Consider the following 25,910-nt stretch of genomic DNA (forward strand, 5'->3'; position numbering starts at 1 on the left):
ACTTAAACATTAAAAACTTTACAGTTTGGACAGTGTTGGGTTTTCGGTGGTGTTTTGTGTGTGTATTGGTCCTGGGACTTATTCTCAGGGCCTGGGTGCTGTCCCTGAGCTTTTGTACTCAAGACTAGTGCTCTACCACTTGAGCTATAGCTCCATTTCCATTTTTTTGGTTGGATAATGGGAGATAAAAGTCTCATGTACTTTCCTGCCTGGACTGGCTTTGAACTCTCAGCCTCTTGAGTAACTAGGATTACAGACTTGAGCCTCTGATGCCCAGCTTTCAAAGTTTTTGTTTTGTTCTCCAAGATTGATAACAATTCACAATTAGAAAGTATTGCAATTTTCTTACACTGAAGGAAATATTGGTTAACACTTAAACATTGCAACTTGAAGAAAACGATAATGGCTAAAAAGTAAAATTTATTTTAGGGAAGTATTTTCTGCTCTATAGTTAAAAATTAGTAAACCAGGAAGCATGTAACTATATCAGTTTATTAAGGGTTTTTATTTTTATTTTTTTGTCAGTTGTGGGGCTTGGACTCTGGGCCTGGGTGCTATCCCTGAGCTCTTCAGCTCAAGGCTACCACCCTACCCCTTGAACCACAGCGCCACTTCCATTTTTTTAGTGGCTAATTGGAAATAAGAGTCTCATGGACTTCAGGGCTGGCTTTGAACCTTGATCCTCGGATCTCAGCCTCCTGAGTAGCTAGGATGACAGGCGTGAGCCACCACGCCTGGCTTAATGTTTTTTTTGTTTTTGTTTTTTAAGAAAGTAATTTAACTCAGTGCTTCCATTTATAAGTATGTATAATAAAAATCTATATTGCATTGAGGTTCTTTTATTAGTCATCTTATTCTCAAATCCCATAATTTAAAATGTTCAGCCAGGTGCTGGTGGCTCACGCCTGTCATCAGGAGGCTGAGATGTGAGGATCTCGGCTCAAAGCCAACCTGGGCACTAAAGCAAACAGTTCATTTTGACTTCAGCTTTACCAAGTATGTGATCCTAAGTATAAGAGCCCACCACTTTCCCCACAGGTCACCTGTCACACCTGTGCAGCCAGGAGCTGCTCAGCAACTGCGCAGTGAACCGGTTTGTGGTGGTGGTGGTGGTGGTGGTGGTGGTGGTGAGGTGCACTCTGGCCCAGTCCAGACTAGGTCTGCAGTGTCATGGGGACCCTGTGACTGCCATCTTGGGTATTCTAGGTCTGCGGTGTCATGGGGACCCTGTGACTGCCATCTTGGGTATTCTAGGTCTGCGGTGTCATGGGGACCCTGTGACTGCCATCTTGGGTATTCTAGGTCTGCGGTGTCATGGGGACCCTGTGACTGCCATCTTGGGTATTCTAGGTCTGCGGTGTCATGGGGACCCTGTGACTGCCATCTTGGGTATTCTAGGTCTGCGGTGTCATGGGGACACTGTGACTGCCTTCTTGGGTATTCTTTCTCCCATAATTTAGGGACTTGGAGCCCATCCTGAAAAGCATGGACCTCGTGTTTGTGTTTGGGATGTGGCAGGGCTGGTAGAAACACAAAATAGATGTGGTCAGGTGAGAGTGGTTTGTCTTTCACATCAGCATAGTTTCTAGTTTCTCTTAGGATGCTGTCAGTCCTATAGTTTTCTTACCTCTGTGTGTTTTGTTTAATATAAAGACACATTTTTTTCCCTGTCAGGGTCACAGACTGTGCAGTGGAGCCCCTGAAGGTTGAACTGGCGGAGCTGGAACAGCTGATTAAAGACCAGCAGGACAAGATCTGTGCGGTAAAGGCCAACATCCTGAAGAATGAGGAAAAAATCCAGAAAATGGTGTACAGCATCAATTTGACCTCACGAAGGTGAGCGCTGGCTCTTGGAGAAGTCACCCTGTGTAGGTGCAGAGGAGGACTGGAAGGCGTACCCCTAGCTCCCAGTGTGCTAAGGAAACAGACTGCTCTCCGTGCCACCTCTCAACCCGCTGCGTTCCAGGCTTCAAAGTGAAGACATATTGAGTGTATTAAAACCATGCTGTCTTACCTCTTTCCAGCTGGAATGCTTGCTGGTTATAAAGAGCTCTTCAAAACGCCTTTGTGAGACTGGTTTTTGCAAGCCTCGTCTCTGTGTTTAACCCCGTACGAGACTTTGCCAGCAGGTAAGTGGTCTACACCCAACAAGGAAACAGCCGCCCTTCGTTCCAGTCGGCTGAACGGACTTCATACCTCAGCACAGAGCCGAGGATAATGGTGTGTTTTCTGATATGCACTTGATAAATAGAGTACAACCTGGAATGATTACACTTTACTTTGATTCTGCATTTGAAAAGGGTTAATTTCAGCCTGTACCCTCATGAGTTCCATGAGAACTGTCAGGGTTATTCTCTCTCACCACCTTTATAATTGTGTCTATTTGTATGTGTAGTTATCTCACTGGTCCCTGTTACTATACACTTACATTTCTTTTTTTTTTTTTTTCCTTCTCCCCCCCCCCCCGCCCCCAACCCGCCCCACAGTCATGGGGCTTGAACTCTGGGCCTGGGTGCTATCCCTGAGCTCTTCAGCTCAAGTCTACCGCCCTACCCCTTGAGTGAAGGCACCACTTCCGATTTTCTAGTGGTTAATTGGCGATGGACTTTAGTGTCTGGGCTGGTTTGAACCGTGATCCTCAGATCTCAGCCTCCTGAGTAGCTAGGGTTACAGGCGTGAGCCAATGTGCCCGACTTAGCATACAATTACATTTCTAGCACTTGTCATTAGCAAACTGACTGTAGGCATTGTATGACATGTCGTGGGCATGTCCTCGCTTTCTTCAACAGCTACGTGTTGTGTCTCCAGACATTCCTGAGCGAGTCCCTGGAGGGGTTCTGTAGAAGAGGGTTTTGCTGTAGAAGAGGGTGGCTTTGGGCCTCTTCCTTTGCACAGATGTGTGCACCTGGGACACAGCTCAGGAGAAATTACCACTTGAGCAAAAAGGATGATCTGATAGACATCTTTTGATGTATTAAATGATATTTTTCAGTTAAACATTTTATATTTAATTTTCACTTCCATATAATATTGTTGTAAATACTTGTCAGGTTTTAAATTATTGTATGAAGGATGTCATGGTTTCGGGACATGGGGATCTGGGTTCTAATCCTTAAGTTTCTGTAGAGTATCATCTTTACTGTGTGGACTGGTGCCGTGTTACTTGCTGAGAAGGTTTTTGTCTCTGTGCAGCTTAGTGTAGGTGGATTTTTTTTAGTGCAGTACTGAGAGGGTTTCCACAGCTGAGTGGTTTGGGATGCACCATTCAGGAGTATGACGTGTTTCTCCTTCCTGAAGCACACGCGCAGGGAGAGAGGATTGGTATTCAGCAATCCTTAGTTGTACTGGAAATCTCTTCTCTACCAAATGAATGACTTTACCACAACTCTAAGAGGACTCTTATGATCTATGTTTTTTATGAATTGGAATATAAAAATAGAATTTTTATGTTGCAAAAAAATTATATACATTGTATGGGAGTAAAATTTTGTATGAATAGTCTACCATATTGTATCATAAAGTTTATTTTTCTTTTATACATTAATCATTAAAATAATCACCTATTTTTTCTAAAAGTGTTTGGACTGTACAATTTAGTTTATGCATGAAACAGACTATAAGCTTTTGAATTTTCAATTTTCATATGTGTGCAGAGATACCACTTTTCATTTGCAGTTTGTAATTTCTGTCCCCCCCCCCACACACACACCTTTTTCCGGTACTGACTGAAATTTTATAAGACAGATGACCATATACCAGAAATTGCAAAACCATTTTGAAATTTTAAGATCATTTTGAAGGTGTCCGCATGTAATTAGTACTGTACTTGTAATAGGCAAATCCTAATCTTACTTAGTACCTTTGAGGGAACTATACATATGATATTTAAAAATATTTTCCTCTGTTATGGCTTTTAAGTTTTCAAGGAATGCTGCAGTCACACTTGAAGAATTTGATTTATAAATTCAGCTGGCACTAATTTATGATCAAAGGAACTATGTAATTCTTTGGGGGAAAAACAGTTCAAGACTGAAACACAAGTGTTTTGCTTTGATATTCATGCTTAGTTTTCTTGGTAACTATCTTAGAATAGTGACTGAGATCGGAAGACAAAGATCCCTTCCTAGAAGTGGTGCTGTGGCTCACGTGGTAGAGCACTAGCCTTAGGCTGAAGAGCTCAGGGACAGTGCTCAGGCCCAGGTGGGAGTGCAATTTGGGGCTTGGAGTGTGGTGGATCCTAACTGGTGTGTGGACAAGTACTGCTCAGTGATCTGGCTGCTCGTCTGCTGTCCTGTCCTGACCACATTTGTCTTCCACTGTCTTGATACCTAACAGCTTCCTTAGGCTCTAATAAAACCTTCCAAGTAAGGCCTCATGCAAATGAGATCACGTGCTCAGAGCCCTGTATTGGCATCAAGGAAGAGATTCAGTCACACACTGTACTTATATCTTACTCTGGAAACTTCTGTCTGCACCAAAGGGGCAGAGAGCCATCATCTTGTTCATGGTCCCACAAAATCTGATAGAGAAAGCTGGAGTGTGCCAATATCCAGGAACGCGACATGCCCAGCCAGCTCGTTGGGGGAGGGAGGGGGGAGGGGGTCACTGCTAGCAGCACCCGTTGCTGCTGGGCTCTTGTGTCACTAGCTTGAGACACAAATGAATTAAAAGGCTTTTTTTGGAGGGGGAGAGGTTAAAAATTCAAAGCCTTGCATTTACTAGGCAAGCACCCTACTTGCCCCTTCTGGACCAGGGCATGATTTTGTAAACACAGTTTATATCCTTTTTTTTTTGCGAGTTCTGGGCTTGAGCTCAGGGCCTGAGCACTGTCCTTGGGCTTTCTCAAGGCTAGAGCTCTACCACTTGAGCCTCAGCACCACTTCCAGCTTTTTCTATGTATGTGGTACTGAGGAATCGAACCCTGGTCTTCATGCATGCTAGGCAAGCACTTTAACACTAGGCCAAACTCCCAGCCCATCGTTTATATAAGTTTTATTTAGTGAAACCTGGAATTGGAGTCTTTTCTAGTTTGTCATATGTGTTGTCACAAAGGGAGTTTGGAGAAGACTTACTTAAAAAGTTGTTATTAGGGACTGGCAAAAGAAAAAAATATTATAAAGGTGATTACAGGGGTTACAGTTTCATAAATTAGGTAATGAGTACATTTCTTTTTGGACAAATGTCCTCTTTCCTTGCTCTCTTCCATTTCTTCCCTCCCATCCCCACCCACAAATTGTGTATTCATTTTCAACATAGTGTTTAGTGAATATTCCTTCCTGGGCTTAACTTTTTTTTTTTTTAATTTAAACAAGAGAAAAGATTTTTTTTTCTTCAGAGCCTACATCCCATCAGGGCAGCGGGAAAATGTCTGCCCACTGCCCGTGGACTTACAGTAAATCTGACATGTTTCTCACTGAACTCTTCCATTCCTGTTCTATTCTCAGCAAAAGGTTTTTAAATTGCCGTAGTCCTGACATAAATCATCTAACAGCTAACTTTACATGTAGACCTCAGTTGCAGGATTGCTGTAAGTGACCATGTCTGACCTGCTTGGGGGCTGGCTTCTCAGGTGCTGTGGTTGTGTGTCCACCAGCATCTGCACAGATAAGTGGGCAGTTCCAGTTCTGGTTTGTCTATTTTACCTCTGCCATTTCTACTCATTGGCCAATAGCATCCCTCCCTGCTTCCAGGTTTGAATGACAATTACTGCATTCTCCCTACGGATTTGAAACTTGCATTGAGTAGAGTGGTGGCCAAGGCCCTGGGTGTGAAAGCACATCTGGAATATGCAGAATGTACCTGGGTGTCAGGCATTCTGCAGTGAGTCCTCTAGTCCTCATCAGAAGAAGGATTTCACCAGCAACACCAGCATCAGTGAACCTGGATGCCAAGGTTAAGGTGGCCCTGCCTTTTGAACCTTCTACCAAAGTTACTAGAATTGACAAATGGCAACATTTGACCGGACAAGACAGCTATAGATAGGCTGGGAGTGACAACATGTGTGAAGCTCCCTGACTCAGCGGACGAAGACAGCCAGTCACAGCGACCATCACACAGCAGGCTGGAGACCCCTCAGAGCCCAGGAAAGCCCATCCTGACACTCCAGCAGGGCCAAGGAGAAGGCCTCTGGTCCACAGACACCTTTCTCCCAATTTCCATCTTAAAAGCAAACCCAGTTTTTTGTTTTGTTTTGTGTTTTTTTTTTTGCCAGTCCTGGGCTTGAGCTCAGGGCCTGAGCACTGTCCTTGGGTTTTCTCAAGGCTAGAGCTCTACCACTTGAGCCTCAGCACCACTTCCGGCTTTTTTCTATGTATGTGGTACCGAGGAATCGAACCCGGGTCTTCATGCATGCTAGGCAAGCACTTTAGCCACTAGGCCAAACTCCCAGCCCCCAGTTATTTTTTTTTTAAATCATATTCACACATAGCAGGGTGTGGTGTCACAGGCCCATAATCCTAGCTACTACTCCAAAGGCAGAGATAGGAGGATTTTGTTTTGAGGCCAGTCCCAAAGCCATGGATTTTAAACAGGTTGAGACTGTTTAAAAATGCTTCGTGAGCAGGTGCAGGTGGCTCACGCCCATAATCCTAGCTAATCAGGAGGCTGAAATCTGAGAATCCAGGTTCAAAGCCAGCCTAGGCAAGAAAATCTATGGACTCTAACCTCCAATTAGCCCGAAGTAGAGTTGTGGCTTGAGTGGTAGAGTGCTAACTTTGAGCACAAAAGCTCAGAGATTGTGCCCCAGCCCTGAGTTCAAGTCCCAGGACCACACACATGCTTGGTGAGCACTTGGCTTGCATTTTGCTGTGAATGGAAGGGCTACCTGCAGGCATTTTGCAGGCTTCCCTCAGCCTGCTCAGAGGTCGGCCCAGAGGAAGCTTGGCAGACAAGTCTGCTTCTTCCATGAACACACACTCTGGTCTCCTGTAAAACGGCACACCTGCCTGTATATTTTCCTTATTCTTACTCCTGTCCAAATACCCACTTTAAGTGGTGAGATATTTGAACTCCTTAGCAATGGAATAAAAAATGTCCCCATTTACAAAGAGCACATAAGGCATCTGAGCAGAGCTGTGTGAGCAGGCAGACTCAGCCTCCGGGCCCTGCTTCATTATCCTCTCCTCTCTCTTCCAAAGCCCTGTTGCTGCTGGACACACACAAGCACCATGAGTAGGGCTCTGCCTGCAGCTGTAGGCCCACGCTGTCCTGCACCCACAAGTGTGACACTCCCAGGAACCTATTAGCTGATGCATTAAAAACCAGACGTGACTGAGCGCCCAGTGCCAAATCATTTTACCACATCCTCTTACCCAGGCTCCCCCGGGTCACTTGAATCCTGGGAAGGGGTCGGAGCATGCAGTGATGTGGGTGCTATGGTACATATTCCTTGAACTCTGACAATCTCTCTTGGGGCTGGAGATAAAGCTCAGTGGTTAAGTGCTTGTCTAGCTTGTACAAAGCTAGAACTCCATTCCCAAGCAATGTATTTAAAAAATAAAACTCCCTCTTGGCCAACTTGTGGGTATTTATAGCATGAGCACAGGCAAAATGCTACAAGTCAGAGCTTCGTGTCTTCCTGCTGGTCTGAAAAGATGATAGAGTGAAAGGGATGAAATGAAATATTAATTATACACAACTCAAAAGTATGTGGAGGTCAGCAGCTATTACATTGCAAAAAGTACCCCAAATTCAGGAAATACTATTAATGTTCCATTTTCAGCAAGATTTCATTAATACTCCATTTCATAATGGAATATTAATATTACATGAATCAGAAACCGTCGTATGGTTCAGCAAAGAAGTCCCCTCATGTCACAGCACTGAAGATCTTGTTGTGCCTCAAGTGGTAGAGAGGCTGCCTAGCAAGCCCAGACCCCACTACCACTCAAACCAAACTAAACCGAGTCACACCCCAATCTCACAGATACTCTAGTGCCCTGAAAGCACTCAAGCACAAACCCTGAGTGCAGAGATTCTATCTAGGTGGCTGGTGTGTGAAGTAGCGAGACAAAGCAAGTACAATTCCTAAAGTCCACCTCATTCTGAGCCTCAGAGAATTCCCAAAGATAACATCCCAAAATAAATCACCGCACAGGCAAAACCAGCAAAGCCCATGGGAAAGGAGGTGCTGTGTGGGAGAGCCACCAAACAGGCCCCTTAGAGAGCGGACCCTGGGAGACCTGAGATGTGGGGTAACCATCATTCCATCAGTGAATGCTGCCTGGGCCTGTACACATGAGACAGACAAAACTCTCTCCAGGGAGTTTCTCGTACGTGTCATGGAGACATAAAGAGGAGGGACAGATCACTTGTCTAGGGAGGCCCTGAGAAGGACCATCATTAACTGGCATCAAGCAGGACATGGATAAGGCCCACAAAACCCAGAATGGGTTGAGCTTACCGGGAAAGCCTGCCAGCCAGAGGCCATGACAAGGGACCCAGTGCTCCAGCTGCTGCCTTTTCAAGGCAGGCAGGAAGTAGCTGATGGCTCGGGGGTTGGGGGGGGGGGAGGTCCTGGGCTGTGGACTGGCATTCACAACCTCTCACAAGGCAGGCAGGTGGAGTGGAGGTGGGCAGGTCCAGCTAACAACTGTCCAGGCAACCCTTAGTGAATTTCTGGTGGATGCAGTAGTGGCACCTTAATTTCCTCTAAAACTTCCCTCCTCCCCGTACTCAGCACTGTGGACCTCAGTGTCTGTCGTGCCCTGCAGGCCTGAGCATAAAACATGGACGAGATTAGAAGAGCCAGTCCATGAAGCCTGTCCCTGAGCCTTTGTTTTTCTTTTTTTGTGGGTCATGGAGCTTGAACTCTGGGCCTGGGCACTGTCCCTGAGCTGTTCACCTGAAGGATACCACTCTATCCCTAGAGCCACAGTGCTACTTGTGGTTTTCTGGTGGTCAATGGTCTTTAGTGCCCGGGCTGGCTTTAGAACCTCAGTCCTCAGATCTCAGCCTCCTGAGAACCACTGTGTGAACCACTGTGCTCAGCAATGACATTTTTTTGTCTTTTTTTTTTTTTGCCAGGCCTTGGCCTTGAACTCAGGGGGCACTGTCCTTGGGCTTTCTCGAGGCTAGAGCTCTCCCACTTGAGCCTCAGCACTACTTCTGGTTTTTTTCCCCCTATGTAAGTGGTACTAAGGGATTGAACCTGGGTCTTTGTGCATGCTAGGCAAGCACTCTACCACTAGGCCAAACTCCTGACCCAAGCTTCCCCTCCCCCCACCAAGGCTAGTGCTGTATCACTTAAGCCATAGTTCCACTTCCAGCTTTTTATGGATTAATTGGAGATAGGAGTTGCCCAGACTTTCCTAGCTGGACAGCCTGCAAACCACATTCCCTAGATCATAGTCTCATAAGTAGCTAGGATTACATGTATGAGTCACCAGTCCTCAGCTTGATGACTGTTTTCTAAAGAGTAAGAAATGAAACATGTAATTGAAGTTGTTAATGTAATATTGACATGAGTATAAGTACTAAATTCGCAGCTCAACTCAAGAGGAAAAAACCCCCAAACACCCAGCAATTTGAAGGATGGAGTCAGCTCTCAAACAAATGTTTTAGAGGATAGAAATCACTGGAAAAGAGTTTGAAGTGTGGCCTTTCCTTAGAACTATAAAAATAGGATTCTATTATAAAAAAAAAAGTTATTTTTCCCATTGCTAAGAAATGCCTGTGCACCGATTCTCAGTAGGAGAGGTGTCAGAAAATACCCAGTGTTTAAAAGCAGAAAAAAGCCCAGTCAAGTTTGGTCTTCTAAGAGCAATACAGACTTTCTTGGTGGAAACAGGGGTGGGGGTCAGGGGGAAGAGGTGTTGAAGGAAGGGAGGGAGAGGCAGGTTCCCAGAAAAGCAGTGGGCAGAGCAGGACAGGGCCCCCCCCCCACTTCCCCCAGGGCTGACAGCAGAATCCTCTGTGAAAAGGTCTCATGCTCAAAGCTAAGACTTAGTAAACAGGCTTCCCATAGGAAACACACACACACACTCACACTCTGCTAAAGTTGCTTTTATAGACATTTCCCCCAGAAATATTTCTCTCTGGAAAAATAAATTCACAGGATGTAATTAAACCCGTTATATGTGTATGTTGGCCTGGCTCTGCGTAAGTGCTTCACCAAATGGGCCAGCAAAGAAAGAAATGAAGGCCGGCTTTGTTTCCATCTACCAACAATGATATTTATTCACCAATATTCTACTTTATAGCTTTAGAAACAGCCTTTCCCCGATTCCTTGCCAGGGGCCATGCCATTGGTTTTGACCCCACAGTAACCTCTGCAGGAAGCAGCCGCCAGGGTGGGCTAGCGGCACCTGGGTAGAGGTAGAGCTCCCCACCCCCACAGCAGCTCACCTGAGTGGTTTTGTTCTCTGCCTGACACCCTGCAAGAAAATAACTTCCAAATATGAGAATTAATTTCTAAAAGAAAAAGTCCCCAAGTAATGTGCCCTTAAGTAACATGGCTAAGAAGAAATTGGCCCTGTGTATCTTCTTTGCCCTCTTTCTTCTGGGTCTTTTGGGGAACTCTTCCTTTACTCTAGCGCCCTGGTGGGGGGGGCGGTTCAGCTCTAGGGCTTCCTGGACATGTGACCCTGGAGGACAATCAAGAGTGAAAATCACAGCTCCCTGGACCCTTATGGGTTGTTGCAGAAAAGTGATCTTTTCTGTGGCTGCTGAGCTAGGACCTTGGTGGACTGTCACTGCTTGTGAGCGCATTGAGCAGGGACAACCATGATGTGAGAAAAGCCATGACTCCCAGCGAGGCAGTGAAATAGAATAAGGAAGGTGCTAGGGGCCGGCGACTCCATCAACAGCACCCCGATCCCAGCCTACCTTCCTTTCACTAGGCTCTCTACCTTCCAATAGTCGACCTGTGCAGGACCAAATCTTCAACACATTCATTCATTCACCTTTGTGGCCATTTACAACCACCTCTTAACAAGATCCTACCCTAAGCCCAGGATGGCTTCACCCTGAGATCCTAATTACATTTGAAAAGACCCCCTTTAACAAGGAAGTTTGCATTCTCAGGTTGGCTGTGGGCTTCTCCCTAGGTTTGCTTGTTCTTTGTTTTTTGAGTCATCATTCAACTGGAGACACCTCTGTAGGTTCTCAGGGAGGGCATCCCATTTAGCTTGTTCTGTACTTCTGGACTCAGTCCGACCTGGCAGTTTGTCAGTTCTAGTTGATGAATGACATGACCCACTAGCTCAATAACAAGTCCCAGGCAAGCTTCAGTGGGAGAAACAAGACCGGGTCTGGATAGAGGCTGAGCTTGAAAACACCGTCTGCAGGAGATAGTCTGCTTATCTGGCTTAGCCAGGTAGCAGAACAGATGTGGGTGTGGGTGTAGCATGGCTGAGAGCCCAGGCTCTCTCTGCTGGTGGAGTGGGGCTAGTGGATGCCTAATGTGCTGGAGGAAAGGCACCCCTGGAATGATGAAGCCAGGGGGGGGGGGACCGGTGTGTGTGTGTGTGTGTGTGTGTGAGAGAGAGAGAGAGAGAGAGAGAGAGAGAGAGAGAGAGAGAGAGAGAGAGAGAGAGAGAGAGAGAGAGAGAGAGAGAGAGAGAGACAGGCAGACAGAGATAGAGACAGAGAGCCCAGGTAAGGAACACAGAGGCAGGCCTGCAGAGAACCCTTAAGGATTCTCATGGCAGAAGCAAGTTTCCGGTGGTGAGAAGGGGACGTCAGAACAGTGTGGACTCCTGCACCTCGGAGGAAAGATGCTGGGTTCCAGAGGAAGGGTCCTATCCTGAGGGTGGGCCTGGATTGTGAAAATGGCAGTCTGGTGTTCTGGGTTAACTGGCGGCTCCTCATCCAGGGTCAGAGTCGAGGCTGCATCCACTGTCTTCCCCGCTCTTGCTTCTGGGCCTCTGGAAGAGGTCTCGTCCAGCTCAGGTTGAGATGTTCAGTTCTGAATTCTCTCACCCTTCCTGGAGAAGCTCCAGGGCTGGCACCAAGCACAACACAAAACAAGTGCTCAGAGGACACAGTGGGATAGTTAAGTAAATTCACAATACGCACTATGGTGTAACTAATTATCCAAAACTTTTGTCTTCTTGAGCTGAAAGTGTCCCTATGAAAACCCCCCCTCTCTCCCGTCCTCAGCTCCAGTGTGACAGTCAGCAGCACCCACCCCTCTCCTCTCTAAGGGTTTGACTTCTCTGGGAGTACAGCCATGCGTATTTAATTGGATGCAGTGTCCTCCAGGCTCAGCCATGTTGTATCCTTCTTGTCAAGGTAAAAGTGCTTTCTCATGGTGTGCACAGACCACACTTTATCTGCCCATGCACGCAGGCAGATGTGGGTGGAGTCAGTGCTTTTGGGGTTCCCAGGGTGTGCCAGCGGCGGCGCCCATCCCTGCTTCTGCAGCCTCGGAGGGGAGGGGTCACCTGTCCCCCAGGCTAGTCGTGGTCTCCTGTGATCAGGGCCAAGCAGCTTTCCACTCTTCCTGAAATGCCTCACAGTGGCTGCCAGGTCTGCACCCAGGGAGACAGCCGGCTCTGTGGATTGCCCCTGGTGGAATCAGGTGGGCCTTAGGCCACAGACAACTCCGGGTCTCCTGGTTGGGCTGTGGTCCTCAGTCTCCACCCCCTGCTGCTGCTTCTCCTTCAGTGTCCTCCCAGGGTTCCTTCTCCCCTAGCCCGAGGCCTTCCCTAGCTGGGGGCGGGAGAGGAGTAGCCCAGACCATCCAAGGACCCAGCTCAGACCTGTGGTATCGGAGGCTGAGGTGGTTTAGGTGGTCACACGTCTGCTCACTAGTAAATTCATCCGACTCGTCCAACAGGACAGGGTTTCTAGGGGAACTTTGGGGTGCAGGTCTAAGACCACACTAATGAACGCACCCAGCCGAAGACGCCCTTGGTGAGGAATACAAGTAAAGCTGGCTTCTCCAGATGTGCACCCTGGGCTGCCCTGGAGGCCCAGGCCGGGTCCCCCCTCCACGCCCCCCGGCCGGGCCAGCTAGTCCTTCATGCCATGACAGTCCCCCCAGTATCCCTCCCCCGTGACAGTCCCCCCCCGTGACAGCCCCTCTCATCGTGACAGCCCCTCGCTGTGATAATCCCCCCGTGACAGCCCCCCATGTCGCAGTCCCCCCGTGTCAGTCCCCCCGCGTCAGTCCCCTCGTGTCGCAGTCCCCCCGTGTCGCAGTCCCCCCGTGTCAGTCCCCCGTGTCAAGCTCCGCCCCTCCCCCCGCGTCGCAGTCCCCGGAAGCGCCGGGCCGGAAGCCGCTCTCGGGACGCGCCGGGCCCGGCACCGGAAGTGGCCTTGGCCCGGCACCGGAAGTGGTCTTGGCCGCGCGGCTTCCGGCGCGGCGCGCTCCGACGGTCGCCGGCGGCTGAAGGCTCGGATGGCGGAGGGCGGCGGCCCCGACGGGCGGGCGGGGCCGGGGTCCGCAGGTACCGTGGGCGGCCGCGGGCGGGAGCTCCGTGGAAGTGCTCCGTAAAGGCCGGGGTCGCCGCGGCCTGAGCGCGGGGCGGGAGAGCGACCGGCCCCGCCGCCCCCCTGCCTCCCTCCCGCCCGGGGTCCCGGCGGCCCCGCCCCCCCCTCCCTCCCTCCCTCCCGCCCGGGGTCCCGGCGGCCCCGCCCCGCCCCCCTCCCTCCCTCCCGCCCGGGGTCCCGGCGGCCCCGCCCCGCCCCCCTCCCTCCCTCCCGCCCGGGGTCCCGGCGGCCCCGCCCCGCCCCCCCCCTCCCTCCCGCCCGGGGTCCCGGCGGCCCCGCCCCGCCCCCCCTCCCTCCCGCCCGGGGTCCCGGCGGCCCCGCCCCGCCCCCCTCCCTCCCGCCCGGGGTCCCGGCGGCCCCGCCCCGCCCCCCTCCCTCCCGCCCGGGGTCCCGGCGGCCCCGCCCCGCCCCCCTCCCTCCCTCCCGCCCGGGGTTCCGGCCGCTCTCCCCACTGCCGCGTGGTGTGGCGGGTCGTGGGTGGTGGGAGCCCCTTGGGCGGGGCTTCCGAGTGTTCACCGGCCGCGGACCCGGGTGCCAGTGACTTTTGGGTGGACTGGGCCTGTGACTGGTGGACCGCGCCCGTGCGTGTGTGCAAGTGTGCAAGGACTGTCCAGGAATGTTTTCATTGGAGTGTGTGTGCAAGTAAGTGTGTAAGGGCTGTCCAGGAATGTTTTCATTGGAGTGCGTGTAAGTGTGCAAGTAAGTGTGTAAGGGCTGTCCAGGAATGTTTTCATTGGAGTGTGTGTGTAAGTGTGCAAGGGCTGTCCAGGAATGTTTTCATTGGAGTGTGTGTGTAAGTAAGTGTGCAAGGGCTGTCCAGGAATGTTTTCATTGGAGTGTGTGTGTGAGTAAGTGTGCAAGGGCTGTCCAGGAATGTTTTCATTGGAGTGTGTGTGTGAGTAAGTGTGCAAGGGCTGTCCAGGAATCTGTTTTCATTGGAGTATGTGTGTAAGTAAGTGTGTAAGGGCTGTCCAGGAATGTTTTCATTGGAGTGTGTGTGTGCATGTGTGCAAGGGCTGTCCAGGAATCTGTTTTCATTGGACTAACTGCTCAGGAAAAAGCACCCTTGAAGTTGTCCTCACCTCTGAGCCTGGAAGATTCTGCGGTGCGATGAGCCGCTCCTGGTGCCCTGAACTTTGTCACTTGGAGTCGTCCCGGGAGGGGGCCAGCCGGGGTCCCAGCCAAGGAGGAGTGGGAGGGCAGCTGGCTTGCTGGGCTTGCCTGGTGATCCGGTGAGCAGCCCAGGTGTTTGTGAAGCCTGCTGACACCTGTGTCTTTGTGCTCAACCTCTGCCATGGGCCTGCTCAGTCCTTCAAGACACACACACACGCCTCACCCATGGCACTGCTGACCGCCAGGCCTTGGGTACAGTGGCTCTGGAGAGGAGAGGAGAGCTGATTTAACTTGGGAGAGCCCCTGCTGGGGGTCACCTGCAGGACTGCATTCCCAGTGGAAACGTCCTGGGCACGCATCGGTTCACGCAGCTGTCTTTATAAAGCTCTTTAGTCTTCGGGAGTTAGTTTGAAGACTCAGTTACCTCCAACTTGTGGTGTGAATGAAAATTCAATTATTTGCAAATAGGAATTTTTTGGTATAAGTTTCACTTGTTGAATATCCTTTCATCCTCTCTGCTTTTGATGCACAAAAGATCACAAATTAAGTTATTAATGCTGAAGTCTTGGGAAGTTATTCTTTTTAAATAGTCAGGTAGAGGAGCCAGGAATTTGACTTAGTGATAAGAGTGCTTGTCTAGCATACATGAAGATCCAGGTTCGATTCCTCAGAACCACATACATAGGGGAAAAAAACAAACAAACCTGGAAATTGTGCTGAGGCTCTAGTGGTAGAGCTCTAGCCTTGAGAAAGCCCAAGGACAGCGCTCAGACCCTAAGTTCAAGCCCTGGGACTGGCAAAAAACCAAAATTGGATAAGATTTGTACCAATTATCATTTTTCCATTTGGTGTGTCATGGGGCTTGAGCTCTAGGCCTGGGCACTGTCCCTGAGTTCTTCAGCTCAAGGCTACCTTGAGCCATAGCCCTACTTCCCGTTTTCTAGAGGCTATTTGGAGATTAGAGTCTCAGGTCCTTTTGTGCCTGGGCTGGCTTTGAACCTTGATCCTCAGATCTCAGCCTTCTGAGTAGCTAGGATTACAGGCCTGAGCCAATGCACCTGGCAATTCTTATTAAAAACAACAGAAAAGCTTGTCTTATTTATATTTCCAAATGAACTTTAGAATATTTTTGTCATATTTGAAATCAGACCCCAACTAAGTTGCTTAATTTTTTTCTCCATATATTTTTATTGTAATTAATAGAAGGGTTACATTATATTCATCAGATGAAAGTGCATTACATCACAAACATTGATATCCTTCAAATTGCTTAAATTTTATTTGCTGGTACATTTAAAATTTAAAATATTGACTCTTATCTCAGTATAAGACTGCATAATGCAGTCTTTTATTTTTGTAGGACTTGATTTGTAGTCATACATGTACATTTTAGTTTGCCCTTTTATTGAGTTATTTCTGTATAGACCATTTTCACTGCTGAGATGAAATTGCTATAGAGAGGATGAGATTCTAAACAGCATGGAACAGGCTTTCGTGGTCCCCTCCTCTTGTCTGTGGTGCCCCCTGTTGGCTAGCAATGGTGGGAGCTTGACTGGGGGTGATTACATCTTTAAAGATGGACCTAAGCCTGGATTCGCCCTCCCTAGAGGCATTCTCCCTCCCGCTGACACTGCCACCTCCAGTGCGGCTTCCAGCCTTCAGCATGGGGCTTGTGGGGTTCTCTTCCGGGGCGGCAGGACACCGGCGGCGTCTAGGCACGTGGCCATCCTCGGATAGTGCTCATCAAGCGTCCCTTTGCGGGAATGGGGCTGGCTTTCCTACGTGGTCCTCCAGTTTGGAGACGCCCTTACTGGGGACAAACTAGTAATTGGAGACTAGCTTTTTTAATTTATTTGTGCCAATCCTGGGACTTGAACTCAGGGCCTGGGCCCTGTCCTTGAACATTTTTTGCTCAAGGCTAGTGCTCTACCACTTGAGCCACAGCACCACTTAGGCTTTTTCTGTGTATGTGGTACCTGGAAGTCAACCCCAGGGCTTCTTGCATGCTAGGCGAGCACTCTGCCACTAGGCCCTTTCTTGGGAGTTTGAAAGTACCCATGTGGCTGGTAGGAACCGTCGTGGCGCTGGTGCCCTCTCTGGCAGCCTGTGGCATCTTTCTGCACTGCCGGGAGCCCCTCTCTCCAGTGCAGGTCCCAGTCTGAAGGAGTGGCTGCGGCAGCAGTTCTGTGACCGTCCGCTGGAGCGCTGCGAGGACACGAGGCTCCACGACGCGGCCTATGTGGGGGACCTGCAGACCCTCCGGAGCCTGCTGCAGGAGGAGAGCTACCGGAGGTGAGCCATGCCCAGGCCCCGGCGGGGCGGGGGACTGCATGAAAGACCCGGACGCACGGAGGAAGTCAGTGAACTGTACAAGATGGAACTAACGGGGAAATGAAGACGTGTGGTGTGAGTGTACGAGAGGACCCAGTGCTACGTGATACAGGGGCTGAGTTCAAGTCCCTGCCCCCTCGTGGATCTTCGTAGTTTTGGTGACCTCTGGCCCTTGTTGGCATCAGGTCCCTTAGCACTGTTATTTCTTCAGTAGTAGCCGGGCCCCCATGGTGACCTGCCTTTTCCTTAGGTGGCTCTGTGTGTCCACACCTACCTTCCTCCGTTATTTTCATCTGATGCCTTCCTACCCCAGGGATGCTCCCCCTCGCTCCCCTCTCGTAGCCTGTCTCCTTTGCCAGATCCAGTTCGCCCTCAGCCTTAGCCCTGAAGGGCATCTTGCCCTTCCCTCTCCCTGCATGCGTGGGACACGGAGAGACCACCAGCCTTCCTTCTCTCTGGAGGGCTTCTAGACTGCTTTGCATGCCCAAGACGGCACCCCAAGTGCCTCCACACTTCAACTGTGTTTCTGCTTCTCCTTGGGGGCTAGGATAGCCGATAGTGGAGGCTCCACGTTGAAGTTCATCCTACTGAGTTATATGGCTGGATTGTCAGTGGTCCTTCACTTTCTTTAGCATTATCTCACTAGAAAAAGTACTTCCTACATTTATTTAATGTATAATCTCGGAAACTTTATTAAACAGAATGGTGACGTTATGGAGACCCATATTGTCTTTTTCTTTTCTTTCCTCTTTCTCCTCCTCCCCCTCCCTCCCCCCTCCCTCCTTCCCTTCCCCTTCCTCCTTTTTTGTTGGTTGTGGGCTTGAACTCTGGGCTTGTCTGCTGCCCGTGGGCTCTTCAGCTCACAGCCAGCACTCCACCTGTTGAGCCTCAGTGCCACTTGCATGTCCTCCATATTACTTTTCCAGTTTTTTTTTCCTTCCTCCTTCCTTCCTTCTTCTGGTCTGAGGATTGAATTTAGGGCCTCATACTGCTAGTCAGGCACTCTAGCATCTGAATATACCTCGATGCCCTTTTTATATTGGTTATTTTGAGATAAAGACTTTATGCCTGAGCCGCCGTTGGCTTTATATTGTCCTACTTGTGCTTCCTGTGGAGATGGGATGATGGGGATGTGGCACTGTGCCTAGCCAGTGTGCGTCCCTCAGAGCTCGGACAACAGATTCGGGCTATTGTGCCCAACCATTAATTGAGATAGAGCTGGCAAATTATTATTGTTTTCTTTTTTTTTGGTTGGTCATGGGGCTTAAACTCAGGCTCTGGGCACTGACCCGGAGGTCTCTGCTCAAGGCTTTCTACCACTTTGAACCACAGTTTCACTTCTGGCTTTTTTTGGTGTTTAATTGGAGGTAAGAGTCTCGTGGACTTCTCTGCCCAGGCTGGCTTTGAACTCTGATTCTTAGATCTCAGTCTCTCCTGAGGTAGCTAGGCTTAGGGGTGTGCGTGTGTGTGTGTGTGTGTGTGTGTGTGTATGTGTGTATGTGTGTGTGTGGAGAGGCTGGCCTTGAACCGTGATCCCCTATCTCTGTCTCCCAAGTAGCTAGAATTTAGAATTATAGGCTTGAGTCACTGTGCCTACCCCTTCTCTCTCTCTCTCTCTCTCTCTCTCTCTCTCTCTCTCTCTCTCTCTCTCTCTCTCTCTCTCTCTCTCTCTCTCTCTCTCTCCCTCTCTCTCCCTTTTTCTTTCTTGAACTCAGATTCAGTGACTTTCCTGGCTCTTTGGGATGTTTTTTGGTCGCTGATTGTTTTTCTGCAGTGAGGTCTTGGCAGGCTAGATGGGGAGATGCTGTTGTTCATTTTCCCATGGCTGTGGTGGTTTGGTGCTCTGGCTTCCACACTCAGGTGTGAACTCCATTGGGTCAGCTCGGTTGCTGACCTGATCAGTCAGTGGATGGCTGGAGCAACTGTGTCTGACGTTGCAGTGCTTGAGAACTGAGTCGGAAGTTTGCTGCTCCTGCTAGCCAGAAATATAGGTCCTAGGCCACCTTGTTGCTTTCTTGTGCTCTCCCTTCACCTGGGGCTGGGTTTGTGGGGGACATAGTGGCCTTTACAGATGGCCACAGGAGGGAGAAGGCCTCAGGGCTCTGACCCAGCTTCCCCAGGGGTGTGCCCATCCCTGGACTGTTCCTCCTCTGTAGAGGAACATCGTTTGGCCTGTAAGTTAGGACATGAACTAGGAAAATAATACAGCTAGCAATGGCAGTGCTGTGTTGCTCGTTCTGCCTGTCAGTTGCTCAGCTCTGCATTGAGGCTCTCGATGCCTGCCTGCCTGCCCAGGGCCAATAGGGGAAAGCTCTGAATACATTTTGGAAAGCAGAACACAGACGGAAGCGTTGCTAAGACCAGGACCAGCTGCCCAGGTGAGCACTGTCCTCACCTGAGGCCTCACTGGTGCCCGTGTTTCCTGCAGTCGCATCAATGAGAAGTCTGTCTGGTGTTGTGGCTGGCTCCCCTGCACACCGCTGCGCATCGCGGCCACTGCCGGCCATGGGAACTGTGTGGACTTCCTCATCCGCAAGGGCGCGGAGGTGGACCTGGTGGACGTCAAGGGGCAGACGGCCCTGTATGTGGCCGTGGTGAACGGGCACCTGGAGAGCGCCCAGATCCTCCTGCAAGCCGGCGCCGATCCCAACGGAAGCCGGCACCACCGCAGCACCCCCGTGTACCATGCCTCTCGTGTGGGCAGAGCTGACATCCTGAAGGCTCTCATCAGGTCAGTGCTGCAGGCCCCCTCCCTCCGCCGCCCCCAACGTTCCAGAACTTGATTGCTGTCTCTGTCGAGGCTCAGCTGAGCCCTGCCTGCTGGGTCCCCTCACCACTGCTTCCGACATACACGGGGATCGTACAGCTTGTGAGATCACACAGGGCTGCCCCGCCCAGTGGTGGCTCAAGAAATAGGTGCGGGAAGCAGAGGCCTCCCCGAGATGGGTTCATCAGGCAGGAGTGAGCTCAGGTCCGCAGGGCCTCCCAGAGGTTGCACGGGATTTCAGCAGTGCACCTACTAAGGTGGTGTCCGCTAGGTTTCCCTTTTCCTGAAATCAGTATTCTGTGGAGAGGCTTTTTACATCTCAAATCTGATGTGTGTTAGTAGAGTCATGGTTGTTTCTTAGGTTATCCAGCAAGTTGAAGTCCACTGTTAATCAGAATGCTTCTGATTTGGCCACGTGTAGATGCTTCAGGCCAGCCATGTGACCTTTAGCCACGTCCCTTTTTTTTTTTTCCATGTTCCTTGTTCCCTCGTATAACAACACACACGAAGCTCCACTTAGATTTTGCCTGTTGGCCTGGAATGGCTACTTTTTCCAGTGAATTCTGACCCGTGTCAGTGAGGGGTGGGATGTAGAAATGAAGGTGGAAGCCTGGCTGGTGTGGAGAACTAGGAAGTGGGGGCCTTCTACATAGTAAACACAAACAAAAAAGAAAATTGAGATCCAGGGTGTGGCCCTTGGAGGATGAGGCCGTTTGGCCTTCTTCTCTTTGAGTAGACAGTGTGCGTCCCATGCGTCTGGTCTCCTGGGGTCCATCCTAGACTTACCCTCCTTTTCAGCAGTGAGGAATCTGTTTCTCTTCATCACAGGAAGCAGCCGTCACCTCCCTTCCCATGCTGCCTCCTTGCCCTGCACACTCCCCTCATTCCAAACAGCTACCCCCCCCTCTGTTTTAGTGTTCCCCACCCCCTGAATTTTTAAAGATTGCTTTTTACTTCATTTTATTTCAGATCAAATCTATGAAGCATGGTGTATCAAAAATGTCTAGCTGCTAGCCTTGTCTTTCTTTTGTTTTAGTTGGTTATGGGTCTTCATCTCTGGGCCTGGGCACTGTCCCTGAGCTCTTCAGCTCAAGGTTACCGCCCTATCCCTTGAGCCACAGCCCCACTTCTGGTTTTCTGGTGGTTAATTGGAGATGAGAGCCTCATAGACTTTAGTCCCCAGCTGGCTTTGAACCGAGGTCCTCAGATCTGAGCCTTCTGAGTAGCTAGGATGACAGGAGTGAGCCACCACTCCCTGCTTAGCCTTGTCTTCTTTGTCCTGGTCTCTCCTTGCCCGTAGGTGACAACTTCCCGAGGTCTGTGGTTTGTCTTTTCACGTCTGTACAGGGCTGCTGCTTAGGGATGAGCCAGCCAGTCACCGGTTGGTGGCCTGTGGTTGGTGCTTTGCAGGACCTGCTTTTCTTCCCTCCTGCAGGTACGGGGCTGACGTGGACATCAACCACCACCTGACTCCTGATGCCCAGCCGCCTTTCTCAAGGCGGCTCACCTCCTTGGTAGTCTGCCCCCTGTACATCAGTGCAGCCTACCACAACCTGCAATGTTTCAGGCTGCTCCTTCAGGCAGGGGCAAACCCTGACTTCAACTGCAATGGCCCAGTCAACACACAGGAGTTCTACCGGGGCTCTCCTGCCTGTGTCATGGATGCTGTACTGCGCCACGGCTGTGAGGCAGCCTTTGTGAGTCTTCTGGTAGAGTTTGGAGCCAACCTGAACCTGGTGAAGTGGGAATCACTGGGCCCAGAGTCCAGAGGCAGAAGGAAGGTGGACCCCGAGGCCTTGCAGGTCTTTAAAGAGGCCAGAAGTAAGTGGCAGGAGCTCAGTGTTGACTTGTAGTTTGTCTTGATTGACTGTTAAATAAAACAAAGTGACAGAGCCTCCTGAGTCGTTAGTTAGGAATGCAGTTTTCGTGAATAGGTGTTCAGATGGCCTACTTTGCAATCCCTAAGCAATGCGAGCTGACACGAGGAAAGCGTACAAGTACGTATTCAGGGCCAGGAACATGGCCAAGTGGTGGAGCGCTCGCCGAGCATGCAGGACGCCCTGTGCTTGATTCCTCAGTGCCACATGCACAGAGAAAGCTGGAAGTGGCGCTGTGGCTGAAGTGGTAGAGTGCTAGCCTTGAGTAAAAGCAGCTCAGGAACAGTGTTCAGGGGCCTTTAGTTCAAGCCCCAGGACTGGACAAAAAAAAATTCATGTATGTTTTTCCAAGTTCCTAAAGTTGTATCTTCTGCTCTTATTTGTGATTTTTAGAGACAGTGGCTTCTTCTTGCATGCTGTCCCTGCTGCCCCTTGGAGGGAGAGACGGGAGGAAGCAATGAAGGATGAGGGGCTGATTCACCCAGTAGGGTCATTCTGACCCTCACAGCCAGCCTTGGCCTGCAGAACTAGGGTGGGAATGGACGTTGCTCTTTCTCCTTTTTTCCCCCATCACTCTCCAGGTATACCTAGGACCTTGCTGAGTTTGTGCCGTGTGACTGTGAGAAGAGCTCTTGGCAAATACCGACTTCACTTGATTCCCTCGCTACCTCTGCCAGACCCCATAAAGAGATTTCTCCTTCACGAGTAGAGTTGAGATTGTGGTGGCTTATTGTAGAGAAGAAGAGGCCGATCTGCCAGAGAAGATGGCACTGCCAACTCGTGAGCCACACCCTGGCTGCCAAGTTGGTGAAGCAGAAAGGGCCTCGTACTTGTGGACTGTACTTTTATCTCTGTGCTTGGGCACAGAGCAGACCTTGGGTCATTGTCAACCAGAAGGCTCATACAAGACCTTGACTTTGGCTTTGGGAACCATTTCAGCACTTGCAGATGAATGATGTGGGCCATGAAATCTGTGAAGTGTGAGTTGGGGTGGACATCTGTTATAGCCCCGGGTTGGGAAGAGTCTTAGCACTTTCCAGAGCTGTGCTTCTATTTATTTTTCTATTTTACTATTTAATTGCTTTATTAAAGCCTAATAGCTAAGTGCAAGGTTTTAGTAAAAAACCAAACCAAACAAAAGTAAAATAAAATAAAAACCAGACAAATTAAACCAAAACAACAGGTGGGGAGCAGGAATGTAGTTTGTGAACTTGCTAGCCAGTTTTTCTTCCTGCCACCACGATGTTTTCTCCTGTGAGCTGTCTTCACTCCAGGATGGTTGGACTCACAATCTGAATCTCGGTGTACTGAGGTCACGGTGCTGTGTCACCGTGCAGCCAGCATGTGCTCTCATACCTCCCGACAGCATTCACTGCCAGCTCTAATTGAAGATGGTCCCTGAGGGGCTCTCTTCAGTCCCTCCCATGCCAAAAGGTGGAAAATGAAGTTGGTCTCCTGGGTGCTTCCAAACTCTGTTGCTAGACAGAACATCTGATTGCGCTTTCCTTTGTGGTTGCGGTTCCTAGAGTCTGAGAAAGGAGATAGCAGTGACGTCAGAAGTCTTTTGCTGGCATTCCCAGGGCTGGGAGTAGATGGGTCCCTGGCCTTGTGAGTGAGGCTTGCTCTCCTCTCCGGGGCTGTGAATCCAGGGTCATTAGCGGTGGGCCAGGACTGCTGCTGTTCTAGCAAACTCTCGAAGCTTCGGATTCTCTGTGCATTTGGTGATTCCAAACTTTAGAAATGTTTAGGAATGAGGTTTCAGAGCTGTATAGATTTTTCTACTGGAAGAAAGTCTAGTTTGCACAAATTAATGATATTTTAACCATTAGCATCAGTGTGGCGCCCATGGGCCCAGCAGTGGATGGCCTTTGTGTTCTGTGTGTAAGGGTTGGATGCTGACACCCCCAGCCTTGGTCCTGGGGTGCAGGAACACCTAGCTGACCCTGTCCTCCTGCAGGTGGAGCTAGGGGCAGTGAAGCAGAGCTGTCAGGTGACTCTGAGAAGAAAAAGCCATTGGAGGGACATGGCTGCAGTGGGTTGGTGTCTAAGTGTGGGCTGGGTCCCTGAGTCCTGAGTTGGAAGGACGAGGGCAGGAGTGCCTGCAGCCGCAGGCTGTGGGGCTGAGCGCGTGCGCAGGGTCACAGGTGTTCTTTGTGGCACTCGAGGTGGTGCTGGGACTGTAGCTCTTTGGCAGTTAGTGATCGTGTGGGAGCTTGCCCTGGCTACAGGTGCACCAGAATTTCTGAAGAAATGGGCTGCCATGCCATACTATGTTGGAAGCTTTCAGGGTGAGATGAGACGCCTCACTCCACGTTGCGCTCCGTTCTCTGTTCTGTCCTTGGGCTCAGAGGAGGAGAAAGCAGGCTTTGTGTAGGTGAGTCCTGCCATAGTCCGGCAGAGCAGAGGCTGCCATCTCTGTTCTCGGGCCCCCTAGAGAGTCTGGCAAGCCTGTGCAATGAACGGCAGGGTCAAGGCCTGCTCCAGCTGTGACTCTCCCTTTGCCTTGCAGAGCTTGCTTCATGGTCTGGAAGACTGTTCTGAATTGATCCTTCACATTGAGCCTGGCCTAGGCCTGAGCAGGGACTGATGTGTCTGGGAGAGGGTGAGCTGGGCAGGAGGCCTGCTCTGGGGCTTCCCTTGGTGTATGCTGTTGTCTAGCCAGCCAAGCCCACAGCTTCTCACTGGGAAGGGACCCAGTCCGCATGCGCTGCGCTAGGGTTTTCAGAATCCTGCTCTTTGAGGTTCACTGACTGCTGAAATGTCACAGCTGAAGACAGTGGTGGTTCCTGAGGGAGGATGAGGCAGAGTCTCACTGTGCACTGGAACGCGTCATGCCACACCCCACTGAGCAAGGACGAGCTTGCTGAGGCTGTGGCACCTGTCCAGAGTTGCCAGGGAGAGGTGTTCAGTGGTCCACGAGCGTGGGTGGGGAAGCTGCTGGCCTTGACTCCACTGCGAACAGCTCCAGTGCTGTGAAGTCAGAGGGTCTGGGAACGTGTTGACCTCTCAGGCCAGCCTTGAGTCCTGGGCTTTACATTCCCAGAAGTCTGCTGGTGTCATGTATTCTATGACTTTCTGTTTCACTTGTGTTATTTATGCATATATTTATTTATTTATTTATTTATAGTTTGCCTTGTTCAAGAAAAGAGCTTCAAGGCAGGCGTGTGTGTTTGTTCATGATCGTGGGGAAGCTTGTGCTACCTGCAGGCTCACTGGCTCTTGTGGAGGGGCTGTTAGATGAGGACTAGTCAGAGGACTTGTCCAGCAGGCGATTAGCCATTTCCTGATGTCTACTGTGTTTGTTGTCCGATGGTGGGTGTGCTTTTCCTTTCTAAATGCTCTTGGCTGCCCTGTCTCTGGGATTTCTTTTTGAGTCTTTGGACTGCTGACATCCCATAGAGCATGCTTACATATTAATGAGAAATTCCTTGGTTCTTCATCTGAGTGCTGGTGAAGGGGATTGCAGCACGTCTGCCTCCCCTGCCTGAGCTCGCGCTCCTTGACCTGCAGGGTCTGTGGGGTCCTGGGCATGGAGAGGCTTGGCTGTCTCGGGGAGGAGGTGCTGTGGTCAGGCCCTGGCCACCGTGGGCCACCCCGAGTGTTGGCTGTGGCACCAGGGCTGCAGGTGTCTGCTTTTGCTGGACGGGTTCTCTGAGCAGTCCTGACTTCCGCTGGCAGGGGGCGGTTTTGGAAGTGCCTCCTTTGACCACGGTAACTCCTGTTTATCTTCTTTGCTCACCTAGCCTGACTTCCCTCCTCCCTGGTTCCCTCAGTGTGCAGTGAATTTGTTGGTGTGCAAACGTCCTGACCCAGAAGCAGCCCCGAGGGGCACAGTGACACATGGACTGCAGCACAGGTTCCGGGTAGCAGAAGGAAAGAGGGAAGAAGGAGCCGCCTTGATAGGTGTCGCGCAGCCGCTGGCACGCCTCAGCGCACTTCCTTTTTAGTACACCAGGTCAGGAGTGTGCGTAGTCTGGCGTGAGCATGGCACTTGTCAGGAGCTCTCTTGTCCTTACGGAGTGGTGTTTCTTCTGTAATGTCGCGGGCAGGGCCCTGCTCCTCCCTGAGGCGTCTGCACAGCCCCACTGTTCCTGTTGGGTGCAAGCCTGCTGAGCTGTGCCCTGCCCTGAGGCCTGGCCGTCATCTCCCCTCCTGCTTTGTCTGCAGTGGCTGGGATCAGGACTGCTTTTGCTCTTGTGCCTAATTTAAGAGTTTTTAAAAAGTATGGCGGGCATTTTGATACATTATAACTATAATAAATCTATTACTCCCTTGGAATCCCCTCCTCTGGATGCCTTAAGAATGTGGCAGTCAGTGTCTATCCATGAGTAGAAGCGTCTTCAGCCCTGGGAAGTCTTGGGGAGCACAGCTGAAGAAAGGACGACTCT

General features: G+C 50.5%; 2 protein-coding genes across 13 annotated transcripts in view; both read left to right on the top strand.

Annotated features, from left to right (window-relative positions):
- Ift54 (intraflagellar transport 54) overlaps window positions 1–2,060 on the top strand; it is a 56,184-nt gene extending 54,124 nt beyond the window's left edge. For 8 of the 12 annotated variants that reach the window (XM_090355149.1, XM_090355150.1, XM_090355152.1 and 5 more), the window contains 2 exons: window positions 1,675–1,836; window positions 2,025–2,060. In XM_090355149.1, coding sequence (XP_090211275.1) covers window positions 1,675–1,836; window positions 2,025–2,046 — 184 coding nt within the window. In that variant the 3' untranslated portion in view covers window positions 2,047–2,060. Of the gene's footprint in view, window positions 1–1,674 lie in introns of all 12 variants that reach the window. The other 4 variants (XM_090355151.1, XM_090355153.1, XM_090355159.1 and 1 more) reach the window with 1 other exon arrangement.
- Window positions 2,061–13,282: 11,222 nt separating this feature from the next.
- On the top strand, window positions 13,283–25,409 carry Asb1 (ankyrin repeat and SOCS box containing 1). The gene is made up of 5 exons (XM_090355162.1): window positions 13,283–13,391; window positions 16,698–16,839; window positions 19,307–19,609; window positions 21,081–21,466; window positions 22,104–25,409. Exons 1-5 carry the CDS (start codon window positions 13,343–13,345, stop codon window positions 22,229–22,231), a joined length of 1,008 nt encoding a protein of 335 aa, XP_090211288.1. The 5' UTR covers window positions 13,283–13,342; the 3' UTR covers window positions 22,232–25,409.
- Window positions 25,410–25,910: the final 501 nt, after the last annotated feature.

Source organism: Megascapheus bottae, chromosome 21 (assembly GCF_031878675.1).
Source record: "Megascapheus bottae isolate mThoBot1 chromosome 21, mThoBot2.hap1, whole genome shotgun sequence".
In the NCBI taxonomy this organism is placed as follows: domain Eukaryota; kingdom Metazoa; phylum Chordata; class Mammalia; order Rodentia; family Geomyidae; genus Megascapheus; species Megascapheus bottae.